We start from the raw sequence: 27,711 nt of genomic DNA, 5'->3' as shown, positions 1-27,711 counted from the left end.
ATATGCGCAAGCATGTGTTTACACATGCACATTAGAGATCAGGGGTCAACCTTTCTTGGCAAGAACTTTATGAACTAAGTTATTTCCCCAGTCCTATGAAAGTTCTGTTAGAAAATGCTGTTTGCTGGAGAGTCGATTTCCTTGCATAGGCCAAGTTGGCCCCAAACTTGTGATTCTCCTTCCACTGCCTCCCTCTGCACGGTGATACAGGCTTCTTCATGCACCGGTGATTCATAACTGAAACCAATTACATCTTTGGTAGTCAGTTTGGAAGAAAGTGTACTACCAGTATTTAATGGGAAATAGTTCAAGAGTCTGCTAAATATCCAATAATGTACAATGTATTTTTCCATAAAAAAAGATTTGGCAGAAAATGTCACTGAGAAATCCTGATTTACACTGAAAAGACATCATTAACATGCTTAGCTTAATGGTATTATCCATATTAAACAGGGGGAATGGGAGGCTGGTGAGATGGCTCAGTGGTTAAGAGCACTGACTGCTCTTCCAAAGGTCCTGAGTTCAAATCCCAGCAACCACATGGTGGCTCACAACCATCTGTAATGAGATCTGACGTCCTCTTCTGGTGTGTCTGAAGACAGCTACAGTGTACTTACATATAATAATAAAATAAATCTTTAAACAAAAAAAAAGGAGGGAGAATGGAGCTTTTATGGAAAACAAAAACATACCTGTACCATGGATAGACAAAGTTTTCCAACACTAATTCAAGAACCTGCACAAGAAAACGTTTAAAGAAAAATAATTAACTACAGGGAAATAAACTGCACTACTAAGTGATATATATTAGCCCAACCAATTTCATTACACCCAATATTGACAATATGTTTATGTCACTGTTACATAGCTATGAGTATCAATAAGAACATTTGAAGAAACATATTTAAAAATAATAGAATCCAGAAAAGAAGTTTCTCTTAGAATGGCACACATATCTCAAATATCTCCATAATCAACTGTTTCAACAAGGGCCATCAAGATAGCTCAATAGGTAAAAGTACCTTCCGAGCATGCCTGATGACATGAGTTTGATTTCCAGAATCCATGACAAAGCAGGAGAGAACAGAGTCTAGAAAGCTGTCCTCTGGCATACACACACACACACACACACACACACACACACACACACATGCACGCAGTAAATTTTTTTTCCACTGAATTGTTCCTGACTGAAGTTTCTCTAAACAAAGACCAAAACTGAACAACCAAAAGACAAGCCCCTCAGATTTACACAGGGAATCAAAATCAAGTGTCCTTGGGGTGTCCTGAAGGGACCATGGTAATGGAGGACACAGGCATGAAGGGGAATTCTGGGACGCTCCTAATGTCTTATTTCTTGCTGTGATGAACTTACATGGATACTCCTTTTCTGCAAACTTTAGCTGTATACTTAAAACCAGTATGGAATGAGGCTGGAGAGATGGCTCAGCGGTTAAGAGCACTGACTAACTGCTCTTCAGAGGTCCTGAGTCCAATCCCCAGCAACCACATGGTGGCTCACAACCATCTGTGATGGGATCTGATGCCTTCTTCTGGTGTGTCTGAAGACAGATACAGTGTACTCACATACATAAGTAAATCTTGAAGAAAAAAAAAACAGCATGTAAGCTAACTGAATAAAATAAACCCTACATTGAGTTAAAGATTCCATCTCTTGGGACTGAGTGGAGTTGCTCGTTGTAACGTTAACAAAGAATTGCATCGCTGTGCAGTAACTAAAGAGCAGCAGGGAGATAAAGAGCAGAGTGCTAGCTAGTTTTATGTAAACTGGAAATAGTCTAGAGTCACCTGAGAGATGGGAATCTCAATGGAGAAAACGCTTCCAGAAGATCAGGCTGCAGGCACCAAGCCTGTGGGGCATTTTCTTAATTAGTGACTGATGTGGGAGGGCCCAGCCCAATGGTGGAAGTGTTATCCCTGGACTAGTGGGCCTGGGTTCTAAGAAAGTAGGCCGAGCAAGCTAGGGTTCCCTAGCAAGTCAGTAAGCGGCACTCCCTCCATGGCATCTCCCTCATCTCTTGCCTCCTGTTTGAGTTCCTGTCCTGTCTTCCTTTCATGATAAATAGTGACATGGAAGTACAAGGCAAATAATACCTTTTTTCCCTACTTGCTTTTGGCCCATGTTGTCTTATGGGCCAAACAACAAAAGTAACCCTAATTAAGAGACAATATATCTCTAAAAATTAATTTACCATTTTCCCTCCCTGACATCAGTAACCAATGATATCCACTCCCAAAGCAGTAAGGCTACAATTATTTGGACTTTTATTTTTACTATATTTCACCTTTTTTTTTTGTTTGTTTTTTGTTTTTCAAGACAGGGTTTCTCTGTGTAGCCCTGGCTGTCCTGGAACTCACTCTGTAGACCAGGTTAGCCTCAAACTCAGAAATCCGCCTCCCTCTGCCTCCCAAGTGCTGGGATTAAAGGCATGCGCCACCACCGCCCGGCTATTTTACCTTTTCCCCACGTCGTCAGGCTGGCACCTGTTCACTCTTCCTTCTCACAGCATCTCCAGCATCTGTGTACCTCCTCCTCTATACCAATCCTACAGTCCCCACCTCCCTCTCCCGTTATGATTGTCTGCATGCTACACTTTAATTATCTGTCCACATGTCCAACTCTAAATGGAAGGGCTGGCAAAGAAGAGCCAACTGGACTCATTTCTCTCTTCACCCCCAAGGCCTACTACTCCAGTTCCTACCTCTACCAAGAGCGTAACGTCATTTTGAACATGGGAGCTAGTATTCATCGATACCAATATATGTGAGGTGTCCTAGTTCACTTTCTGTTGCTGTGGTAAACACTGACCAACTCTCACCCAGGGTTTGGAGACTATTTCATCTCACACTTTACCGGTAGTTCATCAAGAGGAAAGCCAACGCAGGGACCAGCAGGCAGTAACTAGAGCAAAGGTCATGCAGTGGTTTGCGAAGCCTGCTTTCTTAGACAGCTAGGTGGCAGCACATATGTGAGCTGGGCCCTCCCACATCAATCATTATCAAGAATGTGACTCACACCACTGCTGAGCAGTGGTGGTGCACACCTGTAATTTCAGCACTTGGGAGGCTGGGGCAGGCGGATTTCTGAGTTCAAGGCCAGCCTGGTCTACAGAGTGAGTTCCAGGACAGCCAAGGCTACACAGAGAAACCCTGTCTCAAAAAACAAAAAAGAAAAAAAGAAAGAAAATGACTTATTTTAGTCTGAGGAAGGTAAATCATCAAGTGACGTTCCCCCTTCCCAGATGACTCTAGTTTCTCTCAAGTTGACAAAAATCTAACAAGTATATTTCTGGGGATTTTTTTTTTTCATTTTCTGTAATGAATGAAGTGTCTAAAATCTCTAGTAGCTATGGTTTTCAAAAAGTAAAAATAAATCAATTAAATTGTTTTATTTAACCTAATATATCCAAACTATTATCATTTTAACATTTAATCAATATGACAGAGATACTTCACACACTTTTTCTAAGCCTTCAATATCTAGTATGTGTGTGTATGTGTGTAAATATGTGTGTATGTATAGCACATCTTAGACTGTAGGGAACATTTCAAGTATTTCCTGACAGCTGCTGTAGTAGTGGCTGCAGTATTGACAGCATAATAAATATCTCCCTGAAGCTAGGGAAGGAAGCCAGGCTCTTGCACATGGAATACAGATATATTACCCGTGAATTCCAGCCCCAGCTCTTGAGAGCACAGTTTTAAATCAACAAATCAAAGGAACAGAAAAAGCCGAACAATAAATTGTTGCAGCTCCTGTTTAGACAACGATGCATACGAACTGAGATAAAGGAGCACAAAGCAGGGTTCTGTTGCAGGGTCAGTTGCCAGGTGCTACTCTTAAACCAATTAGCATTCAATGTAATTCTGTACACATCTATCACCTGTCACTGGCCAACTGCCTATGCGACTCTAAATCTATTGCTGAAAAGAGTGGGACACCCCACTTCTACCTTCAAGGACTTTACTAATATCTTAGATGCAAGAAAAAGATAGGTAAAACAAATACGTAAATATGGAAGAAATCAAAGTAAAAACCTGTGACTAGAATAGGACACAAACTTTTTAGTGGCGATTCCCCTACTCCCTGACCTAGTTAGTGTCACAGTCCATCGAGACACATGCCTCTATGGGTTTAATGTTTCTTTGCAAATGGTTATTCCCCTATCATAAAGACACCTGTTCTTGCAGCACTAAATAAATAAACAAATAATTTTCTTGACTGAAATGTCTATGTAAAATTGAGATTTAAGTGTAATTTGGAATAGCTTAGTATTCAAGGTACTTATTTTGTGATAATTATGTGGCCAAGAACTCATCATTGGGCAATACATATTAAGATGTGAGGGGTTTTGTATATGTTTATTATGTTTGTTTGCTTTTTGTTGTTTGAGACAAGTACTAGGGACTAAGAGATGGCTCAGTGGTTAAGAGCACTGATTACTCTTCCAGAGGTCCTGAGTCCAATTCCCAGCAACCACATGGTAGCTCACAACCATCTGTAATGGGATCAGATGCCCTTTTCTGGTGTGTCTGAATACAGCAACAGTGTACTCATATAAATAAAACTCTTTAAAAAAAAAAAGGCAGGCTCTGTAACTCATGCTGGCCTAGAACTTACAGGCCTCAAACTCATGACCCTGCCGCCTTGGTTTCCCATGCTAGAACTAAAGGAACGCACCACCATGCCTACCTTAATAAGAGGCATCATGATTAAATCTTTCAATAAAAGTATCTGAAAAAATTTGTAGGTATTCAACTTTTTTTATTTGTATATATAATCATAAACCAAATAATATTGCAGCCAACACAAAAGGCATATTTAACAATGGGCCCATAAGACTATAAATGTCCCCGACCTCTGGGGGGGGGGCGGGGAGGGGGTTGGGGAGGGTCACAGCTGTTATGGGAAAATGTTTGCGAGCTTGTTTGTGGCATTCAGGGATAGATGACGGTTATAAAGTCATAACAATCTATGGCACATACAATTATGCACAGTATATGACACTTGATAATAAGTATGTTATAAGTTTAAGAATTTAGTATGTCATGTCATACTTTTTATCTATGGCATACTGCATTTTATAGTATATGTTTATATATTTTTATATGCTTAGATCTGTGCTGGTTAGTTTTAACTGTCAACTTCATATAACCCAGAATTACCTGGGAATAAAGTCTCAAATAGGAATTATGTACATCAGACTGTGTGTGTGTGTGTGTGTGTGTGTGTGTGTGTGTGTGTGTAAATAAAATGAAGGTCTTAGTTGATAGCTGCTGCTGTAGGAAAACCCAGGCCACCATGAGGAACACCATTCTCTACTCGGGCGTGGGCTGTCTCACTGTTTTCAGCTGCAGGCCTGGGGTCATAGAGATAGGCAGTTGACCAGTGACACTGGGTGTTGGATTACACTGCAAGCTAATTAGCTAAGAATGGTGTAAAGGGGACTGCTGGGCGGGGCGAGGACTCTCCTGCTGCCACTCTCACTCAGCTCTGGGCTCTGGTGGGATGCTGTCAGTTCCTGCCCCGACTCTCATCCAACCAGGGACTGGAACATGAAACTGTAAGCTAAACAAACCCTTTCCTCTCCTAAGTTATTTTTTGTCAGGACATCTTATCACAGCAGCATTAAATTAAACTAGAACAATGTTGTACTTCTCTGTACATCCCTAGACTGCATCAAGAAGACCTACGCAATGACTGAAGTTAGCATATAAGTTTGCACAGTCTCATTCTAGGATGCTCTCACAAGGACAAAGCTGCCTGTGATTGCCAGGATACAGTCTCATCCTTACGGAATGAATGCCCATATTTGGCAATGCTGATTAAATTACTTACCTCTGAGAGAGATGCATCTACCTTCGAAGAGACTTTCAGGTCTAGCCAGGGCTGATAGTTTTCAAGTAGCAAGGAAGGCCTAAAGTAAATCAAATAACTAAATCATCTTTTTGTTTTGGTTTGCTTTTCAAGACAGGGTTTATCTGTACAGCCCTGGCTGTCCTGGAACTTACTCTGTAGACCAGGCTGGCCTCAAACTCAGAGATCCGCCTGCCTCTGCCTCTCAAGTGCTGGGATTAAAGGCGTGCGCCACCACTGCCCGGCCTACTAAGTCACTTTTAATAAAATACATTATAATAAAATGTAATTATTAGGTAATAGCACTTGCCCTACAAGCCCAATCAGTTGAGCTTGATTTCCAGAACACAAATAAAAGAGGATGGAGAGAACCAACTCCACAAGTTGTCCTCTGACCACCAAACATTTGCCGTGGCCATGCCCCACACCCCCACACCCCAACAAAACCCACATGCACAATTAAAAAGTAAAAAGCGTAACTTACCTATGTCGTTTACATTTCACTTTACCACAAACGGCACAGCTATGTCCTTGTGGAAATAACTCTTGAAGTCCTAATTGCTAAAAACAAAACAAAAAATAAAAAAAAACACACCAAAAGAAAACAGAGATTAGTTTTTAGTTCCCATAATATCTCTGCTACAAAGAATCAGTTTTCCAGCAGCTCTGTTACACTACATGCAAGCACTGGAACTATTATTTATAATAAGTATCCACTAAACTAACTGCCAGTGGATGCAGAATACCTAATGGACTGCTCTACGATACACAAGTGACAGCAGGTGTGGCCCGGTGGTTCAGTGAGAGAGAATTTTCTAGTATGCCCAAGGGCATGGGGTTCAGTGACTCCCACCAGAAGAAGAAAGGGAAAATGTAAGAGTGGGAACCAAAAGCAGAGGCTCTCTCAGCAGGTGTGGAGGTACATGCCTATGACTTCAACTCTCAGAACGCTGAGGCAGGAGGATCGAGAATTCAAGTCCCATGAGACCCTGTCTTTAACAACAAACACAACAAAACAAAACAAAAAACACCTTCTTCACTTAAAACTAAAGTCAAATGGCATGATCACTTATAAAAAATTATCTACTGTGTCTTGTACTGCAAAAACACAAGGATAAAACAGTATTTTCCATATCTTCCGAAGCTGGGAAGACATGATAAATCCTAAGGCTCTGCTCACCAAATCTGGCCAAGAGTTCTTCTGTGTTTCCTCTACATAAAATACCACACCCCCAACACCTACACATGAAAGTAACAGGGCTGGATTATTATTTAACGCAGGATTCCTTAAATGTCTGTGCTTCAGAATTACCTGAAAAGTTTTTAACAATGCTATTTATAGGACAGAAGCCTAGAACTTTCTAACCAAAACATGGAATAAGGTCCAACAATCCATACTGTTGGTGATTCCCAAGGAGGGTCTCTTCTCCAGCCAGCTTTGAAAACCTCTGTTCTAAATTAATGCCCTTTGTGGAACATGTACCTAAGGAACAAGCTCACATGATGAACTGCAATTTTCTGAGAAGATCATATTTTCCTTTTACAATTCTTTTTTCGTTTTTTTTGGATTTTTTTTTTTGGTTTTTTTTTTTTTTTTTTTTTTTTGGTTTTTCCAAAACAGGGTTTCTCTGTGTAGCCCTGGCTGACCTGGAACTCACTCTGTAGACCAGGCTGGCCTCGAACTGAGAGAGCTGCCTGCCTCTGCCTCCCAAGTGCTGGGATTAAAGGCATGCGCCACCACCGCCCAGCTCCTTTTACAATTCTTATTTGACTGTAAACCTTAAAAGTAGGACTAGGGCTGGAGAGATGGCTCAGTGGTTAAGAGCACTAACTGACTGCTCTTTCAAAGGTCCTGAGTTCAATTCCCAACAATCACATGGTGGCTCACAACCATCTGTAATGGGATCAGATACCCTCTTCTGGTGTGTCTGAAGACAGCTATAGTATATTGATAACATTAAATAAATAAATCTATTTTTAAAAAAAGTAGGACTAAAGGTGCAACTCGGTGGACAATTACACACATGGGCCTGGGTTCAATACTCAGCACCAAAAAATGAAATCAAATTAAAATAAGCACCTATATATTTATACATGCATATATAGGTAAATACACATAATGTTCATTTTAAATTTTTTTCCTGTGGACTTCATATAGTCCATTATAAAATGATAGTAAGTAGATTTTTAAAATCACTGCTTTATAATGCTTTTAGCAATAAATATTAACTAGCATAGAGTCACATAAACTGATTTTTAAAAATAAAAATCACAGGATTGGAGGGAGGGTTCAGGAGTAAGTATAGCACCTGCTCTTCCTAAGGACTGACGTTCAGTCCTCAGCACCCACTGTGGGAAGATCACAACTGCCTGCAGCTCTAGTTCAGGGGGATCTAACGTCCCCTTCCAGCCTCCGGGGGTAATGCACACTGCAAGGTATACTCACACAGACATACACCTATACACATAAATTAAAAATGTTTAAGTTAAAAAATAAAAAACAACCACAATTTTACCTTGGGCTTGTATTTTATTGTGAAGAATATATTTGGTAAGAGGGAATCTGGTCCTAATGAACAGTAGAATGTCACAACTCCAGCAACAAATGACCAGAAGATCATTAAGACATGAAGATACCTTAGAAAAAATAAAAATGATCAAAGCCAAAGAAATCTATAACATTAAAAGCTATTTCTTTATTGAGCTACAAAATATTTATTAAGTACCTACTAATCAAGATCAGTTTTTCTAATTGGTTAACTTTCTTTTTTTCTTTTCTTTTCTTTTTTTTTTTTTTTTCTTTTTTTGGTTTTTCGAGACAGGGTTTCTCTGTGTAGCCCTGGCTGTCTTGGAACTCACTCACTGTAGACCAGGCTGGCCTCGAACTCAGAAATCCGCCTGCCTCTGCCTCCCAAGTGCTGGGATTAAAGGCATGCGCCACCACCACTGCTCAGTGTTGGCTAGTTTTCTGTAATGTATTTGTTAGACATACTATAAATAATAAAATGTATATTAATTATATAATTTCATTTAACATAGGAGAATTAGTTCAACATCCATAGCTTCATTTCTATGTTGTTATGTGTAAGTAGTCTGAGTCCATTCTTCCTCACATTCCACCAAAATTCTTATTATCATTAAAATAAAAATGTGGCTACTTTGTGTTAGACAGTGCTAGGCTATGGGGATATAACTAACAGAGACTGTCACTGTCTCGGTCCCTGGTAATACCGAGGACAATCTGGCAGTGACGGTGTGTGAATGAGAGTAATGATGTGAACACGTGTTTGATACTACGTTAGTGAGTGCACAGGCAAACCAACAGAAGAGGAAGGGAGGAGAAATGAGCAACCGTAAAAAGAGGACGATTCAAACTGGAGAGCTCTGCATGGCTCTGGTCTGTACGGAGTTTCCACAACACAGAGGTTTAGGACACTTGTTGCTTCTTCAGAGAACCCAGGTTTGATTCCTGACACCCACATGATGGTTGACCACCATCTGTAACTGCAGTTCCAGGGGATCTGATGCCCTCAGAATCAGATCAGAATCAGAAGAGATTCTGGCCTCCATAGGCACCAGGCATGCAGGCAAAATACTCATACATAAAAAGTAAAATAAATCAATCTAAATAATAATATTTTAAAATATGTCCCCGAGAGAAATCTGAAGAGGCAAGTGGCCAAATTAGGTATTGTGTCATACAACGTGCAATATTAAGGTATCTCAAAACAACCATGATATTGCAGATACCAATCCCCTCACACAGTTCAAATTTTAATGACCACAGTGTGTTTATTGTGAATAACTGTATAAAACATAAGCATTCCTATTAACTCTCCAGTCCAAAAGCCACAATACATGTGACCAATCGCATCACTTTTTTTTTTTTTTTGGTTTTTTTCAAGACAGGGTTTCTCTGTGTAGCCCTGCCTGTCCTGGAACTCACTCTGTAGACCAGGCTGAACTCTAACTCAGAAATCCACCTGCCTCTGCCTCCCAGAGCGTTGGGATCACAGGCGTGCACCACCACCATCCGGCACATCACTTCTGATAATAACTGACTGCTCACATACAACAGCAAAATTTGGAGCTGTGTGACCTCCATGTCCCCAATAAGAATCTTGAGTGACATTTTATAAAAATGGATAATTTCAAGAGGAAACTGTCTCATAAGCATGAAAGTGGAACAAGGAAATGAACAGCAGTAATGCTAGAAGTGAAATTCAAACAAGAAATAAACGTGATTACAGAGGAAATGGGTCCTTGTAGGATTCTAGACACTGCTACTGTTTAAGATTCTAGACGTGGGGGATTGAGGGTGGAGGTCAGAATGTGAGTGCTTGCCTCACATTCAGGAAGAAGCCTTGGGCTTACTCTCTAACAGCACATAAACTCTGATGGAAGCCATCTTTAGCCAGCCTGGGCTCAAACACTGACAGGAATATTAATAAAAAGGGGTGGAAACATCTCTAAGTGATTTTGGCAAAAATCTTTACATTTAAGGAAATGTTTTATGTCAGTGAATGAAAAACTGAAAATTAGTCCACATTTAGAAGCTTGGCATTTAGACACACAAAGAATACTCAATACACTAAGTTCAAATTATTTTCTATTATACATTGTTTACAAAGAAATAAATAAGAGAATGAACTATGTGAACTAGAAACTGGGTTGCATTCAGTCTTATCCCTTCTGAATAGTTTTCTGAAGCTCTAATAACTGACAGCTATGTCTCCTCAAAAAAAAAAAAAAGCAGCGAGAAGAGAATGAAATCACACAGAGAACACAGGAGAGTAAAGGAAGAGGTTGGTATGATTTGGATTTGGTGTTTGGCTTGGTGATTTGGGGGGTTGGTGTTTGGCTTAGTGGTTTGGATTTGGTATTTGGCTTTGTGGTTTAGGTTTGTGGGGTTTGGGGCTGAACTTATTGCGTAGACCAAACTGGCCTCAAACTCTCAAAGATCCCCAGGCCTCTGCTCTGTCTCCAGAGTGCTGAGATAGAAGGTATATGCCATCATACCTAGTACAAGATTTTAGTAGTATTCTCAATACTGTTTCCTGTTTCTCTAAGGCCCAGTTAACCGTACTCTGGAATTTGGTATTGTCTTGGTCAAACCAAGAGTTTATTTCTGTCTTACACCAGAAGTCCTGAGTGAGCTGCCATGATTGCTCAGCATACCACCTGATGATACAAACCTAATGTGATTCCTGGAACCCACACAAAGGTGGAAAGAGAGCCAATTTCACAGTGTTGTCCTCTGACCCCCACCACACACACACAGGTTCTATAACTTCTCATACACATCTATGCATTATAAATTAAAAATGAAAAATATAGCCAGACAGTGGTGGTTCACGCCTTTAATCCCAGCACTTGGGAGGCAGAGGCAGGTGGATTTCTGAGCACGAGGCCAGCCTGGTCTACAGAGTGAGTTCCAGGACAACCAGGGCTACAGAGAAACCCTGTCTCAATACCTCCCCCCCCAAAAAAAGAAAAAAGAAAAATATAGGTAGAGAGCAACTGAAATATACAAAAAGAAAAATTTTTAAGAGAGCAAGTTCTGAGTAATACAAATAAACAAATCTTTCTTTTTTTAAAATCATTTTATTTATTTACATTTCAAATGATATCCCCCTTCCCAGTTACCCCTCCACAAATGCCCATCCCCCTCCCCCTGCTTCTATGAGGGTGCTCCTCCACCCACTCACCCACTCCTGCCTCACAGCTCTAGCATCCCCCTACTCTGGGGCACCAAGCCTCCACAGGACCAAGGGCCTCTCCTCCTATTGATGCCTGACAAGGCCACCCTCTGCTACATAGGTATCTGGAGCCATGGATTCCTCCATGTGTACTCTTTGGTTGGTGGTTTAGTCTCTGGGAGCTCTGGTTAGTTGAGATTGTTCTTCCTATGGTGTTACAATCCCCTTTGGCTCCTTCAATCCTTCCCCTAGCTATTCCTTTGGAGTACCTGGGCTGAGTGCCATGGTTGGCTGAATCTGCATCTATATTGGTCAGATGCTGATAGAACCTCTCAAAGAACAGCCATACTGGGCTCCTGTAAGCAAGCACTACTTAGCATCAGTGTCAGGGTTTAGTGTCTGCAAATGAGATGAATCCCTAGGTGGGGCAGCCTGTGGAAGGCCTTTCCTTCAGTCTCTGTTCAATTTTTTGTCCCTGTTTTTCCCTTTGTAGAGAAACACTTCTGGGTTAACAATTTTGAGATGGGTAGGAGGCCTGATCCCTCAACTGGGGGCCAGGCCTATTTACTGGAGGTGGTCTCTACAGGTTCTATCTTCGTTGCATATTTCAGCTAAAGTCATCCCAGTTGGGTCCTGGGAGCCTCTCACTTCCCTGGATGTCTGTGACTTTCTAGTGGCTATCCCCAGTTCCCCATCCCCCAAGAAAGCCAGGCAGTAGTGGCTCATGCCCTTAATCAGAGCACTTGGGAGGCAGAAGGCCAGCCTGGTCTACAAAAGAAGTTCAGAACAGCCACGGCTGTATAGAGAAACCCTATCTTGGAAAAATAATAAAAAACAAAACAAAACAACTATAAAAACAAATCTTAATTAAGTCATAGGTCATCAGGGATGGTGATTCCTGCAGAAGTTCTTTTATGTTAAAACTTGTTTTTGCTATCCTGAGTTTTTTGTTTTTCCACATGAAATTGAGAATTGCTCTTTCTATATCTTTGAAGATTTGTGCTGGAATTTTGATGGCGATGGTGTTGAATTTGTAGACTGTTTTTGTAGGACAGCCATTTTTACTGTGTTAATCCTACCAATCCAAATGAAATCTCTCCATTTCCTGAGGTCTTCTTCAATTTCTTTCTTGAGAGACTTTAAGTTCTTGTTGTACAGATGTTTCACTTGCTTGGTTAGAGTTACCCCAAAGTATGTTATATCCTTTGTGACTATTGTGAAGGAAGGTAAACATCACTGAGTCCACTCGGCTGCGTACAGAGACTGGGCTTCTCTAGGAGCGCACTGGCTGCTGCGACCATCAGGAGAGGAGGTATCAGACCAGGTACCAAGGATCAGACAGGCAGAAAACATTAAAAGAAGAAAAAATTAAAAGACCAGATTCCCTGGAGCTAAAGTGATAGACAGTTTAGAAACAAGTAGCTGATTAAGTATGAGCAAAAATAAAAGGCACAGGCCTTTAATCCCAGTGCTCACGAGGCAAAGGCAAGTAGATCTCTATGAGTTCCAGGCTAGTCTTGTCTACGTAGTGAGTTCAAGATAGGCAAAGCTGCAGAGTAAGATTCTGCTTCGAAAATAACTAACAAATACATACATACATACATACATACATACATACATACATAGTCAGTCGGTCAGTCTTTGGACCAGCCAAGTTTCAGGTATCTTAAGATGTGCTACAGAAAAACGGCCAACAAACTGCTATACGTGGTAATTTTTTATTAGTTGAAAACAAAGCATTAGAAATTAGAAAAATGACCATTGAAGTCACAGGAATAAATAACATGACCCAAGAAGAAAGGGGAGAGTTTAGAACTGCAGAGGACTAGAGGGGCTAGGCAGCAGAACAGCACTGCCTTTGCCACACTCAAGCCCCATCCCCAGCAGCTCAGTGCTGGCTCTAAGGGGATCCAATACCTTCTTCTGTCTCCTAGGACTCCTGCATGTATGTGATGCGTACAGACTATAAACTCACACAAGCATACATACGTACGCGTTAAAATATTTTTTTTAATTTTTAAATTCAAAATAGAGAACTACGCATAAGCCAGCAAGCCCTGTTCCTCCGTGGTTTCTGCCTCCAGGTCCTGCCTGAGTTCCTCAGCAGACTTCTGAAATGATAGACTGTAACCTGTAAGCTGAAGTAAACCCTTCCCTCCCTGAGCTGTTTTCAATCTGAGTATCTTATCCCAACAGGGAGGAAACTAGAACAGTATCACAACTCAAGATTTGGATCCAATCAGTAGAATGGAAGATGCTGAAGCAGAACAAATAGAGCAGGGCGCTGTGAGAAGTAAGCTAGCATGACGCTAAACTCAACTGTGAGACGGCAGCAGAGGGCAATGGCGGGGAAGAAAGAGGGCTCCAGACATCAGGACTGACTCGACGTGGAAAGAACACTAGTCAACAGCATAACTTTTTTATACAAACAGAGCCCAGGCTGACCTTGAAGCTGTGGTCCTCTAGCCTGTATCCTGAATGCTACAATCAGAAGATATATGCTCTTAGGGCACTTTCTAGTGACAGCAATGGCCACTGTATGGTCATACAAATGGGAGGCTTAGTCACCTTGATAGAGACTAGATTATCTGATAGGTTGTTCCCACAAGCACTGAGGTCACCTAGTCAATAGCAGAATTTAAAGCAGAAAGTCTATAAGCCAGAAGCCAGCCTTGTATATACGTGAGTATAACTGACCTGGCGAGTGCCCTCGGAGAGAAAACTGGTGCTGTATAGTTCAAAGGAGTAAGAGACAGAGTAAGCAGTGCTAGACTTGCCTTCCTACCACAAAGAACCATGAAAGGTGATAAAAGGTACCAACTAATCTCAGTGAGAAGACTGGACTGCGGAGCTGGGACCCTGAGAGAAGACACACAGACCAGGGGACATCATGTGCATTCCAGGTTCTTCCCACATAAAAGAAATCCTAACAACCTGGACCTCAGAACTGGGAAACACAGCCACTGAAGGGGGAAATAAAGACATCAATATCTTATACACAGCGACCAAGTTAAGCCAAAAGGCCAGGCCACGCAACCATAAAAACCACCTGACTGCCACACTCTGATACTTGAGGAACATCTGCTGTATGCCAATTATTAGAAGCTTTGCAGTCCCTACTTCACCTGTGTAAACTTGTTTCTCTCTATTTCTTTGTTCAAACTTCTCCCTGATCTAAAGAAGTATACTCTCTATCGAAACCGAAAAAAGTTAAGTGAATCTTACCTTGGCCAGCTCAGAAGGAATAGCTACACCTATTTCCCCAAAGTCATTTCAGTCATGTATAAATCCAAATTCAGAAATTTTTAAATTAATAATTAAAGTTTGTGTTATGTATTTTTAGCATTCACAAGTGATGTCTGATGAAGTATTCACATCATACATTAACATTTCTGAAACAAATATAAACAGTGAAAAATTAATAAGAAATAAACACTAGTAGATTCATGTCTATTCAGGTCACTAAATGTAATTTGGTACATATTAGGGGAAAAAAGTAATTTTTAAGAGTGCCTTTTGAATTTCAAATTACAATGTAAGAACTGCAGAACCAGCCAGTAGGTACACGCCTGTGCTCCTGGTTACCAGGAAGGCTGAGGCAGTGAAAGAGGCTAGAGCGAGACTGAAACGTATAATAAAAGCCCTATCTCATGATGATGACGATGATGATGAAAAATTAAAATAAAATTTATTTTAAAAAGGACCCCAAGGCAGAAAGTTCTCCACCTGAGCTACATCAAGAGTTCAAGTCAGCTTGGGCTATCCAGGCTAAGGCCCTGCCTTGGAAAAAAAAAAAAAAAAGAAATAGACCTATACTTAGGATGGATGATAGCAAACCTTACACCTTCACTAGTGCTAACTATAACTAAAATCAACTAGAACAAAATAAAACTTTCTAGTCTTAAGATATTAAAGCATAAGTGTACGGCTTTAAGAGAATGAAGCTGGTAGCTATAACCCAGGGGATGGGCTTACTCCCAGGCAGCGTTTGGCAGTATGCAGACCATTTTACTGAAATGCATTCTGAGAAGAATCTCAGTCCTCTATTGTCATCAAGGAGCTAGAAAGATACCCCACAATGTATAGGGAAGACACCTACAACAAAGAATTATCCGGCTCAAGATGCCGATAAGGCACCCTGCACTCATCAGCAAAGGGAAACACATCCCAAACGCTAGGCGAGAAAAAGGAAATCCAAACACACAGCACAGAAATGGTAAACAAAACAAAACCAACAAAAAGAACAACAGTAGCCGACCTCTAAGAAGAATCTATTAGCTGTTTCCAAGTTTTGTTTTTAACGTAGTTCCTAAGGCCAGAATATGTATCTATTGCTTTGGTTGCAGACATGTGCACGCTGAGACATGTACGTGGATGCCAGAGGAGGGTGGCAGGGGCTCTCCCTCAACCTGAAGCTGTCTGGGTTGGTTTGTTTGTGCCAGGCTAACAGCCAGCAAGCTCCAGTTACCCTTGTGTGTCTGTTTACCTGGATGCTGGAGTCACGGGAATGGACTAAGCGTGGCTGGTAAATGAGTGCTAAGATCTGAACTAACCCCCCACCCCCAGTCTGAATAGCAAACACTCAACAGCATCTCTACTGTTCTGTGTTTTGTTGCTTTTTTTTTTTTTTTTTTTTTGGAGACAGGGTTTCTCTGTGTAGCCCTGGCTGTCCTGGAACTCACTCTGTAGACCAGGCTGGCCTTGAACTCAGAAATCCAACTGCCTCTGCCTCCCAGAGTGCTGGGATTACAGGCATGCACCACCACCACCCGGCGCATTTTTTTTTTAAAAACCAAAGACTTTTTAAAGATTGACATGTGTGAATAAGGATATGCACACATGTATGTACAAGTGACCGCATAGGAAAGAAAAGGGTGCCACATCTCTTGGAGAGTGTTCCTGGAATTTATGAGCTATCCAAACTCTGATCCTCCTAAGAGAGCCATTCATTACAGAGCCATCTCACCAGCATCCCCTCTAAAGTTTAAAGGACCTACCTCATCTGTCACTACTCATGGGCCCCTTCTGTACTTCATCCAACCTTTCCCCACAAAGCTGATCTCACATAACCATCTCCAGGGTCTAGACCTGTGGACCTTCCTAATTCATGAAGCATCCCCAAGCAGCAGATCTAGCCCTGGTCATTCATCCAGTGCCCCAAGCCCTCTGGTCACCCCTGTGTGCTTCACAACAAACTAGTACAACAGTACTATGAACAAATGAGACCAGGAAACAAGCAAGCATCAGAACCTAATATCTGACAAAAGAGACTTCAAACTAAAACTAACCAGTTGCATTATATACACAACAATGTGATAAAGCTTAAAACTGACAAAAAACAAACATCTAGTAAATACAAAACCTCATAGAATTTAAGCAAATCATTACTGAAGGATAAATGGATCCAAGAAAAAAAAAAGTATCTCCTGAAAATAAATCAAAAGGAACAAAGGAAAAACAAACAAACAAACAAAACAACAACAAAAAAAAAAGCCTTTGGAATACATTGAAAGTGGTTGACTATGAGGGAAATGTATAGTTCTCCAAAGAGCCTACATAAAAAGTCAGGAAGAGTCAGGCAGTGGTGGCACGCTCCTGTGATCCCAGCACTTGGGAGGCAGAGGCAGGCAGATTTCTGAGTTGTAGGCCAGCCTGGTCTACAGAGTGAGTTCCAGGATAGTCAGGGCTACACAGAGAATCCCTGTCTCAAAAAAAAAAAAAAGAAAGAAAAAGAAAAAGAAAAAAATGAGGAAGATCTGTGGGGCTGGGGTGATGATCATAAATAAATAAATAAATAAATAAATAAATAAATAAAACAAAACAAAACAAATTCAAGTCCAGTCAACAGCAAGAAATAATAAAAAGCAGAGCAAAAATTAGGGAAACAGAAACAAAGAAAACAATACAAAGAATCAGCAAATCTAAGTGCTGGCTCTTTGAGAAGAAAAACAAGATTGACAGATCCTTGACCCAACTAATGAAAAGAAAGAAAAAGAGAACCCAACCTGACAGAGTCAGAAACAAAACAGGGAAACATTACAACAAACACCAAAGAAATTTAGAATAGTATAAGGGAATAATTTCAAAATATGTATTCCATTAAGCTAGAAAACCACAAAGAAATGGATGTCTAAATTCCGCAATTCACCAAAATTAAATTAAGAAGTCAACAACCTAAAAAGATTCACCTACAGCCAATCCTTCTTAAATTATTCAAAAACAACAGGATCAGAAGGAGCACTCCCAAATGCTTTCTACAAAGCCACAGTATCTTTCTAATACCCAAACCAGGTAAAGACACAGCAAAATGATCTTAGACTAGAAGTAAAAATAAATAAAAAACTACTCAATAAAATGTTTGCAAACTGAATACAGACATATATCAAAAAGATACAGTACACCATAACCTAGTTTTTTCCCTGAAATGCAGCTATTGTTCAATACATGCAAGTCAATAAACATAATAAACTACATAGACAGCAAAGACAAAAACACATGATCATCTCAACAGACACAGAAAGGCCTCTGAGAAATCCAACATGACTTCATGATAAAGTTCTAGATACTGGAGGGCTAGAGGGAACATACCCCAACAAAATAAAAGCTATAAATGAGAAGCTCACAGCCAACATCATTCTAAAAGGAGAAAAGCTTGAAGCACTCTCACCAAAGTCAGGGACAAGAAATTGTTATTGTCCCATACCTTTTCAACATCATCTTTAAAGTACTAGCTGGAGCAATAAGGCAAGAGAAGGAAATTAAAGGGATACTAATAAGGAAGGAAGTCAAACTATCAGTATTTGGAGATTACATAATACTATATACTAGATATCCCCACACATCTACTAGAGAACTTCTAGAAATGAAGAAATGTGGCATGATACAGAATCAACTTGAAAAAAAAACAATAGCTTTTCTATAGACCAAAACCAAAAATACAAAGGAACTCGTAAACACACTCCCATTCACAATAGCCTCAAAGAAAATAAAATAGAAGAATTATACTTTACTCAGTTCCCATTGAAGAAAAGTTGAGGCTAAAACTTAAATTCTGAAGTTTACATTTTGTTCAGTTTTGCTAGTCTAGCTTGAAACATCTTTCAGTGGACAGAACTAATAATGTTTGCTGTTAAAGGAACCCACTTCTTCCACGGTCCTACAAACACCTCCTCATCACAAGCCTGGCACTTTTTTTTTTTTTTGTAAGATAGTAATCCATAGTAATTACTATCTACTAATCTATTACTTAAGCACTAATTCTACAAAGCCACCATGAAGACAGAAATGAAAGAGAGAGAGAGAGAGAGAGAGAGAGAGAGAGAGAGAGAAGAAGAAGGAGGAGGAGGAGGAGGAGGAGGAGGAGGAGGAGGAGGAGGAGAAGGAGGAGGAGGAGGAGAAGGAGAAGGAGAAGGAAAAGAAAACAAAAAACTGTTGTCAGAATCACAGGAAAAAGCCTTAATGAAAATACTAAGTTAAATCTCTTGCGTATGTTTCTTGCTGTTATTCTTGAAATAAACTACTTCGAAATAAAAAGTGACTGCTTGCCGGGTGGTGGTAGCGCACGCCTTTAATCCCAGCATTTGGGAGGCAGAGGCAGGCGGATTTCTAAGTCCGAGGCCAGCCTGGTCTACAGAGTGAGTTCCAGGACAGTCGGGGCTACACAGAGAAACCCTGTCTCAAAAAAACCAAAATACACACACACACACAGCGACTGCTTATTCAAAACAGAAAAAAGGTGATGTTTTGAAGTACAGATCTTGAAAAGAATGTTATGATGTTTTTAAGTACACATCTTTTCTACTATCACTGCACCCATACTACTTCTGGAAATATAAAAAACTACAAGCTTCAGAGGCGGAGTCTTCTGACCTCAAAATGTCAATTTAATCAATTTAATTTTTCAGAATACTACAGCTCTTGAACAAAAACAAAAAACATTGTAGAGTTGCGATGGGTACCACTCTGCTTTCTGACTTTGAGTCAAAATATATATTTATATTTAAATAGACGAAAGTGCAAGGAAGCATTGTGGTTGCAAAGGTGTATGCCAGCGCGAGTGCGTACTGCTGCGCGAGAAGGCTTCCCCAAGAAGGAAGGCTGCGACAGAACCTCGAGCCCGCCTCCCTCGGATCACCTTTACGCTCTCAAACATTACAGACTGTAGTTGTAAAAAGGACGATAAAGGCTCATCGTTGAGAAATGGTCAAAAAGGAAAGCTTGAGAACCAGGTAACCACAAAGGCTGCGTCGTCCCCGGCCCGCACCCGCCCGCATATCCGGGCGCGACCTCAGACGCCCCTCCCGAGTCCACCGTGCAGTGTGCGGGCTCTCGAGCGGCCTTGGCGGGGCCAACGACAGGTACCTGTTGAGGAGCAGCGAGGCGGCGCTGAGACAGAGCAGCAGGAAGCAGAACAGTGGATACTGCCGGCAAATCTCGCGCCCCACGTCCAGCCGCAGCCGCTGCTTCAGCCTCCCGCCGATCGTCCGCACCCAAGACCCCATCTCAGTCCAAGCAGCCGAGGACGTGCCTCCCTCAGAGGCAGAGGGCGCCCCTCGCCGACGCCGTCGGAGCCACATAGCCACCCACCGCCCAGCTTCACTGCTAGACGCAGCCGCACAAGGCCCCGCCCCACAACCCTCCCCGCGCGTGCGCAACCACCGCCCCCACTACTCGCTAAGCAGCCCCAAGGCCGCCGCCGCAACCATCCCGCGGGAGGACCCGGGAGTGCTCAGACTGGCGTTCTGGCCTGGCCACCCAATTTCCTTATCCGGAAGTCAGGGAAACCTAGAATGCCGAGATTGGCAGAATTACGGAAGAGTGAGGGAAAGCCAACAGCACAGCAGCTGCGTGCGGCTCCTGGAGCACTCTGGGAAGTGTAGTCCATACATCGGACAGAGAGGAGGGAAGGAAGCCTTCAAATCCACTTTTTAAAGGGGGGGGGGGGGGGGAATCAAACGAGTTTATGACAGCATACCCGCCCGCCAACAACCCAACACCAAAAGCAAATGTCTTAGCCATGTAACCAACAACAGAGCTACAGTCACCTCGCCCCAAGAGCTCAACTCCGCCTGGGAGGACTGCAAGCTGGGAAGCTAGGTAGTTCCTTTTAAAATCTCATTCTAAGTTTTAATGTCAGCAGTCTGTCTCTCCCCTAGAATCTTACCCTCGAAGGTAGGGAAACAGAACTCATGTTTTCTCAAGTGTTTGTGCAGCTTCATTAATATTTTCAATATTCTGAAAAGGTGGATCATCCTTAGTGGCTTATATCCTTTTCAGAATGTACCATCCCTTTGCATTACAGCTGTTAGAAATTCAAGTATCTTGGTATTCCTAAGTACTTCAGAATCAACTTTAATACAACTTACGGGCCAAATAACATTTAATAATTAAAAATACACACTGGCAGTATCTTTAGATGGTAGTAACATTTCTACTAGTGAAGTGTGCTGCTGTCAACATAAATTATATATATATATATATATATATATATATATATATATATATATGAAGCTTGAAACTTGTTTCAAGGCACACACTCAAAATTCGCTTTTGTAATTTTACACTAACTCCACAAAGCGGGAACAGTAAATCCCAACAGGGATCAGTTTTCTAGACACAATAAAGACACTATCTCAAACTAATCAAAGGACCAAAGAGCCAAGTGAATGTCTACCAAGCGTGCAGGGTTTGATACCCGGAATTGCAAAAAAGCCCTCCCTTACTGAAACAGACGGACTAATAATGAAATGGAAAACGTTTGGGTGAAGTGTATGTTGAGATAATCTCCATGTATCCTAAAGTGCCTAGTGTGGATTTAAGTGATTGAAACTGGTTAGTCACTTGTCTTGTTATATTTTGTTTGTTCCTAAGATTCTGCAATTATACTTTACCAAGATAGTATACCTTTACTAGTTTCAGTTCTGCTCAAATTAGATACCTTTAGAACATTTGTCTAATTTCTTTGCAAAAGAACTTAAAATAAAGTAGGCAATTTGTCTATAGTGGTTAGAGTAATTTCTTCCATAACAGTTATTTTTGGCTATAATGAGGTTAGTCACTAACTCGGTCTTATACGTTGTAAAGGGTGTACTACAACTGAACTAAATACCGTTAAAATCCACAAGACCCCACTACTACATCATCCATGAAATTTAACTTTTGTTTTTGTTTCTTCAGTCTTGATGTTTACTATTCACTTTACACTGTCTTATATTAAATGATAAGCTCCCTAGAGCAGCTATGGGATATCCCCAATCAATCCTGGTTAAGAAATTCTGCTTAGCCAGGCAATGGCAGTACACACCTTTGTTCACTGGAAGGCAAGAGCAGGTGTGCATCTGAATTTGAGGTCTTCAGAGTTCTAGATCAGGGCAACACACAGAAAAGAAAAAAGAAAATGCTGTCTTGCCTAATACTGTGAATTGGATTTGCTACAGCTCCTGCATTCTCACCTCTATAATGGATTTAATTGTAAAGATTAAATTGGGTGAAGAGTAGTTTGTACAATATATTAGATTTCAAAAATGAAAATTACAAGTAATCTACTGGTCTAGATGAAAATATGAAATTAAACAAACTCCAGAGGCTTGCTACTTCCCCATCCCCACCTGCCCTGCTTTAAAATTCTAGGCAGTTAGAATTTTGTTAGACTCTGACCATGTGGAATGTGCACTGTTAGGTATAAAATATAAAAAAGTTTCTAGCCCCAAATTTAAACTGGTTTGTACGAATGTTTCTTTATAATGGGAGAAAATATAAAATAAACATGCACTAAATAATAGTAGTGTCTAGGACTGTTACCATCAGCTCTGCAAACCCAGTGCAGTAAGATTTGAGTCTCATACCCTGGGCTACTCTAGACCTCTTGACATTCACCCTGCCTCAGCCTCAAGAACTAAGTTTATATGCATGAGTCATAATCAAATGTACTTTTGAAAAATGTATTTGTGTATACTAGACGTGTATGCAAACTATAATCCATCTGAAGGCCCATAGACATGAAACTTCAGTAATATGCCCATTATTTTAATGAATATTTATTGAATAGAAAATAAGTGTAAGGCACTGTGCTAGATGTGGTGGAAGATACAATGAGTTTTGTTGAGTTGCTGACCTCCAAAGGCTTACAATCTAGTGAAGGAGACAAGTTACACATAGATGTAATGTATAATACAGGGCATGAGTAGTTTTATTTTTTTCCCTAAACAACAATTGGTAAGGGGGCAGTTTTTAAGGTGTGAAGATCTGGAAAGACCTCTGGGAAGATACTTGTACAAACAGCAGTTATCTCTATTTTCACCTAACTTTCAGAATGAAGCATTAGGCAGTTAGAATACCTAATGTTTTGCCTTAATTTACCCCAATTTCCCTCATCTCCTAGCATACCCTATTTTATACAGGAATCTGAGGTAGTAAGTTTATACATATTTTTAAAAGAGAAGTGTCTCCCCAAGAACACTTAACAATCCTCCTGCCTCAGCATCCTAGGGCTGGGACTGCAGGCCAAGAGACAAAATGCCCAGCTCGGCTAGAATCCTGTTCTAAATGTAAAGCACGTTTTAACAAGCTTCGTTCCACCACTGCACAGACTGAACCTAAGAGAAAAGAAGGCTAACAGCAAACTCTACCGCTAGAAACCAGTCCCCACTCATAACAGGACATATATTCTTTTTTTAAAAATGTCCCCCTCAGCCTCATATCATTGAAAAATTTAAGATATTTTACACCTTTACTCTTAATATCTTTCTCCCTACAACCTATCACTATATAACATCTTAATATAAAATCTATACAAAAAGGTAATGATGTTATCTTTCAAGTCTTAAGGTGTAGATTAATTCACTCCTGAGAAAGTAATTATTTCGAGGTCTGAGATGTTTAAAAGTCCCTTTCAGTCTAGTAGTGCTGCACATCTTTAGTCCCAGCACTAGGGAGCAAAGGGAGGCCCATCTCCTCTACACAGAGTGTTCCTGGACAGCAAAGGTGACACAGAGAAACTGGCAGACACACCTACCCCCAATACAAACAAAAGTTACTTTGCTTTTGCTATTTAACCTTTTTGTGTCTTGAGGTAAAAATTCCATTAGGAAAAAAACCAAGAACTGCATTATACAACCTTAGAGAATCAGTGGATCACTTATAGACAACTCCCTGGGTAAAATAAACCACCATCAAGTATTTGTCTCATGTTAGCACCAGAAAGGTTAAATATTTCACATTTGTTGACAACTTTTATATAACTTATGACAAACTAACTTCTAAAACCTATCATTGAATTAAGTGTGATTAATAAAAAAAGTTGTCTGGCAATGGAAAATGAATCAACTCACCTGCTTATGGTAATACACTGGAAAAGGCACGTATAATCTAATATTAGCTTGTTGCAGTTTTAACAATTGTCTTTTTAGTAAGTAAAATACTAACCAAACAGCTAATTTTCTTACTATTTATTGTATTATTTCAGGTGCTTAAATGTCTACTTTAACTTTGCAGTTCAAACATTAAACAGAATACTTTAAAGGTTTTTACAGTTCTAACCCGCTCAGTATTTCCTACAACTTAAGCACTTGATTCAGATGTGATCAAAGTCTGTAAAACCCAGGAATTAGGAAGCAGAAGCTAGAGGACTGCCACAAGTCTGAGGACGCTCTGGTATAGTGATTTCATAGACCACTTGACACAGGGCAAGTCCACAGGTGATAAAGGAAGCACTTTGACATGGCACCTAGAAACTATCATGAAATTAGGCTTCTGGTATACAATATACCACGTATGTCGGCTCACAACTATAGAGCAAAAGCATTGCCATGAGTCTGAAGACAGCCTGGTTACATGAGTTTCAACTAGACTTCAGTCATATTAAGACCTTTAACTTGGAGACCAAAACAAAACAACAACAACAACAAAAAGAACACTTAAAGTGTAACTAAGTAATTTAAATAAAATTTTACCTTAAGTGGGTAAGGCTATTCTAGCTATAAGAAACTCAATACAATATATCCAAATTTAAATTTTGAGTGAGATAATTTTGGAAATTTGTTAAAAAACTTACTGGAAAACATAAAAAGCAGGCATCATTTAGATGTAGACATCTTTAAACCACATGAAGATTGTAAAGATCTGAATTTTGAGTGACTCAAAGTCTCACCTTTAACACTCAAGATAATTAGTTTTACTGACTTTCTGATGCTCAGATAGAGTTGTTTATTCAATTTGCAGTTGTGTGCACACAAACACAACCTATAAAACACCAACTTTCAGTTATGTCTTGAGGCTAAATACCTAAGCTTCCCTAACAATATGCAGAATCAGTGATGGCAGCAGAGAGGGAGCCATTCTGTGTGGCAACTCAGGGTTGAGACCTACTTGGCAAGATCCCAGCAAACACCAAGTCTTCAAAATATTGAAGGCACAATTTACTTAAAATTATTTAATTTTACTTAAATGCATGACATCTTGGACAAAGTCCATCTTTCTTTCCTTTCCCTAAGAAACTAAAGAAATAAATAAAACTGTTAGAGTAGGGGTATAACTAACACATAGAACTGCCAGAAATATATTATGATCAATAATTTAAGTGAATCTGAAGATTCAAGTAAAATTATGGCTTCCTTCTGATACTTTCACTCTTACAAATGTTTTTTAACCCAAACTAATTAGCATATAGAACACATAAATATCTCACTTATTCACCAAAGAAAATAATGTGACAACAGAGCTTTTTCTCTAATATTTTGTTACATGGTACATGTTTCTGTCTGAAGAAAGTAGGTTCAAGTATGGCACAAGTGTTAAGGTACTGGAGTTATTGCTCAGCAGTTAAAGAGCACAGGCTGCTCTTCTAAAGGAACAGGGTTAGATTCTGGTCATCCATCTAGAAACTCACAACCCCTGTGTAACTACACTGCTAGGCCATGTCGTTCTCTTCTGGCTTTCTCAGGCATTGCATGCATATCTGACATACATACATGCAGGAAAAACTATAAATTGTTTAAAATATACTAACCAAAGTGGTTGAAGACTGAAAAGACTAGTAAAGATGAAAAGACTAGTAAAGCTGAAGTCAAATTAGAGAAGTACTAGCAGATTTCCCCATAATGACAAAATAAAACAAGCCTTGAAAATAAAGACAAGGGCTGGAGAGATGGCTCAATGGTTAAGAACACTGAGTGCTCTTCCAGGGGTCCTGAGTTCAAATCCCAGCAACCACATGGTGGCTCACAACTATCTGTAATGGGATCTGATGCCCTCTTCTGGTGTGTCTAAAGAGTATACAGTATACTTAGATACAATAAATAAATAAAATCTTTAAAAAGGAAGAAAGAACACACTGGAGAGATGGCTCAGTGGTTAAGAGCACTTACTGCTCTTCCAAAGCACCCAGGTTCAATTCCCAGCACCTACATGGCAACTCACAACTGAACTCCCTGGATCTAATACCCTCACACAAACAAAAGTGAAGACAAAAAATACACATAAAAGGAAAATAAAAACAGTATGATATATACTGTTAGACATGTAAGCTATAGTAAGATTCCAGAGAATTAAGAAGTGCCAAAGGGATTTTTCAATAACTAATTTCAATAACAAGAAAATGGTACAAGGGTTAAAGAGATTTGACAAATACCCACTTTTGTATCAGGATGCTGACATCCTGTAAATAACTATTAAAAACAAGTGAGAGGTAACCACACTTAAATGTGCAGGACTCTAAATCCAGCAAACTCAGTAGAAATGGGTACCATTATTAAGTATGAGGTGTTTCAATAGACAAAATAATGTGAATTGGAGGGGGATGAGGTTACTGATACTTGGTGGGAAAGGAAACAAGTTACTTTAAAATTAACATGTATTTTTAAAAAAAATGTTAATTATCAATAATAAAGGAGGTTGGGTCAGATATACTAGCATACATATTTAATCCCAGCCCTCAGGAAACAGAACAAATTTCTTGTGAATTCCAGCAGAGCCTGGTACACATAGAATGATGCAGACCAGGCAGGGTAATATAATAAGACTATCTCAAAGAATAAAGGAAGAAGGCCAGACAGTGGTGGCAAACGCCTTTAATCCTGGCAGAGGCAGAGGCAGAGGCAGAGGCAGGGGCAGGGGCAGGGGCAGAGGCAGATGGATTTCTGAGTCTGGTCTACAGAGTGAGTTCTAGGACAGCCAAGGCTATACAGAGAAACCCTGTCTGGAAAAACAAAAAAACAAAAAAGAAGAAAAAGGAAAGAAATTATCACTACTACATCTCATGAATCTTGAAATATAACACTAGAGATTAAAATAAACAATTTGAGACGGGCGGTGGTGGCACACACCTGTAATTCCAGGACTCTGGGAGGCAGAGGCAGGCGGATTTCTGAGTTCCACGCCAGCCTGGTCTACAGAGTGAGTTCCAGGACAGCCAGGGCTATACAGAGAAACCCTGTCTTGAAAAAAAACCAAATCCAAAAACAAACAAACAAAACAAAAAAAACTAACAATTTGTGTAAGAGTACTAGTTGGGTCAGCTAGTGGTAGTGAATGCCTTTAATCCCAGCAATTGGGAGGCAGAGGCAGGAGCAAATTTCTGAATTCAAGGCAAGCCCAGGGTACAGAGTGATTTCCAGGACAGCCAGGGCTACACAGCATAATCCTGTTTCAAAGACAAAACAAAAAAAAAAACAAAAAGTACTAGTTGGGATTTAGATGACATAAGTCTTATCTCCAAACTCAAACATTTAACATAGAAATTTAAGAATTTAAAAGTAAAAGGGTAGTAATGCTCTGTGGTTAATAATTTTCCTTTGAAAACATCCTCAATATTGGCTTCCTTATTCAAAAACTTTACCTGATGAAAACAACTATGTAACATCAACACCATGTACCTGAAATGTTATTGGTGAGGTACTACAAAAGGAATAGCCTTACTCCTTAACAAAGAGTTTAACAAAGGATATTAGACAATTTTGTATTAAAATACATGCTATGTCCTAGAATATATAATATTAGGCTATCAATTTCATACTACACTGTCTTCAGCAAGAAAATTCAGGCTCTAGTATGATTATGTACCTATGCATAAATACTTCTAACCAACCTAATGACTAACTTCCTACTGATTCAGCAAAAATTAAATTTAAGTTGGAAGAA

General features: G+C 40.1%; 1 protein-coding gene across 2 annotated transcripts in view; it reads right to left on the bottom strand.

The window, feature by feature from the left end:
* Snx14 (sorting nexin 14) overlaps positions 1 to 20,209 on the bottom strand; it is a 67,831-nt gene extending 47,622 nt beyond the window's left edge. For both annotated transcript variants that reach the window (XM_052187686.1, XM_052187687.1), the window contains exons 1-5: positions 19,939 to 20,209; positions 8,395 to 8,515; positions 6,363 to 6,439; positions 5,861 to 5,939; positions 693 to 736 (exon numbers count right to left, since the gene is read on the bottom strand). In XM_052187686.1, the coding sequence (XP_052043646.1) occupies positions 693 to 736; positions 5,861 to 5,939; positions 6,363 to 6,439; positions 8,395 to 8,515; positions 19,939 to 20,153 (536 nt within the window). In that variant the 5' untranslated portion in view covers positions 20,154 to 20,209. The remainder of the gene's footprint in view (positions 1 to 692; positions 737 to 5,860; positions 5,940 to 6,362; positions 6,440 to 8,394; positions 8,516 to 19,938) is intronic.
* Positions 20,210 to 27,711: the final 7,502 nt, after the last annotated feature.

Source organism: Apodemus sylvaticus, chromosome 7 (assembly GCF_947179515.1).
Source record: "Apodemus sylvaticus chromosome 7, mApoSyl1.1, whole genome shotgun sequence".
Lineage (NCBI taxonomy): Eukaryota > Metazoa > Chordata > Mammalia > Rodentia > Muridae > Apodemus > Apodemus sylvaticus.
This window is presented reverse-complemented; position numbering and strand designations above follow the sequence as displayed.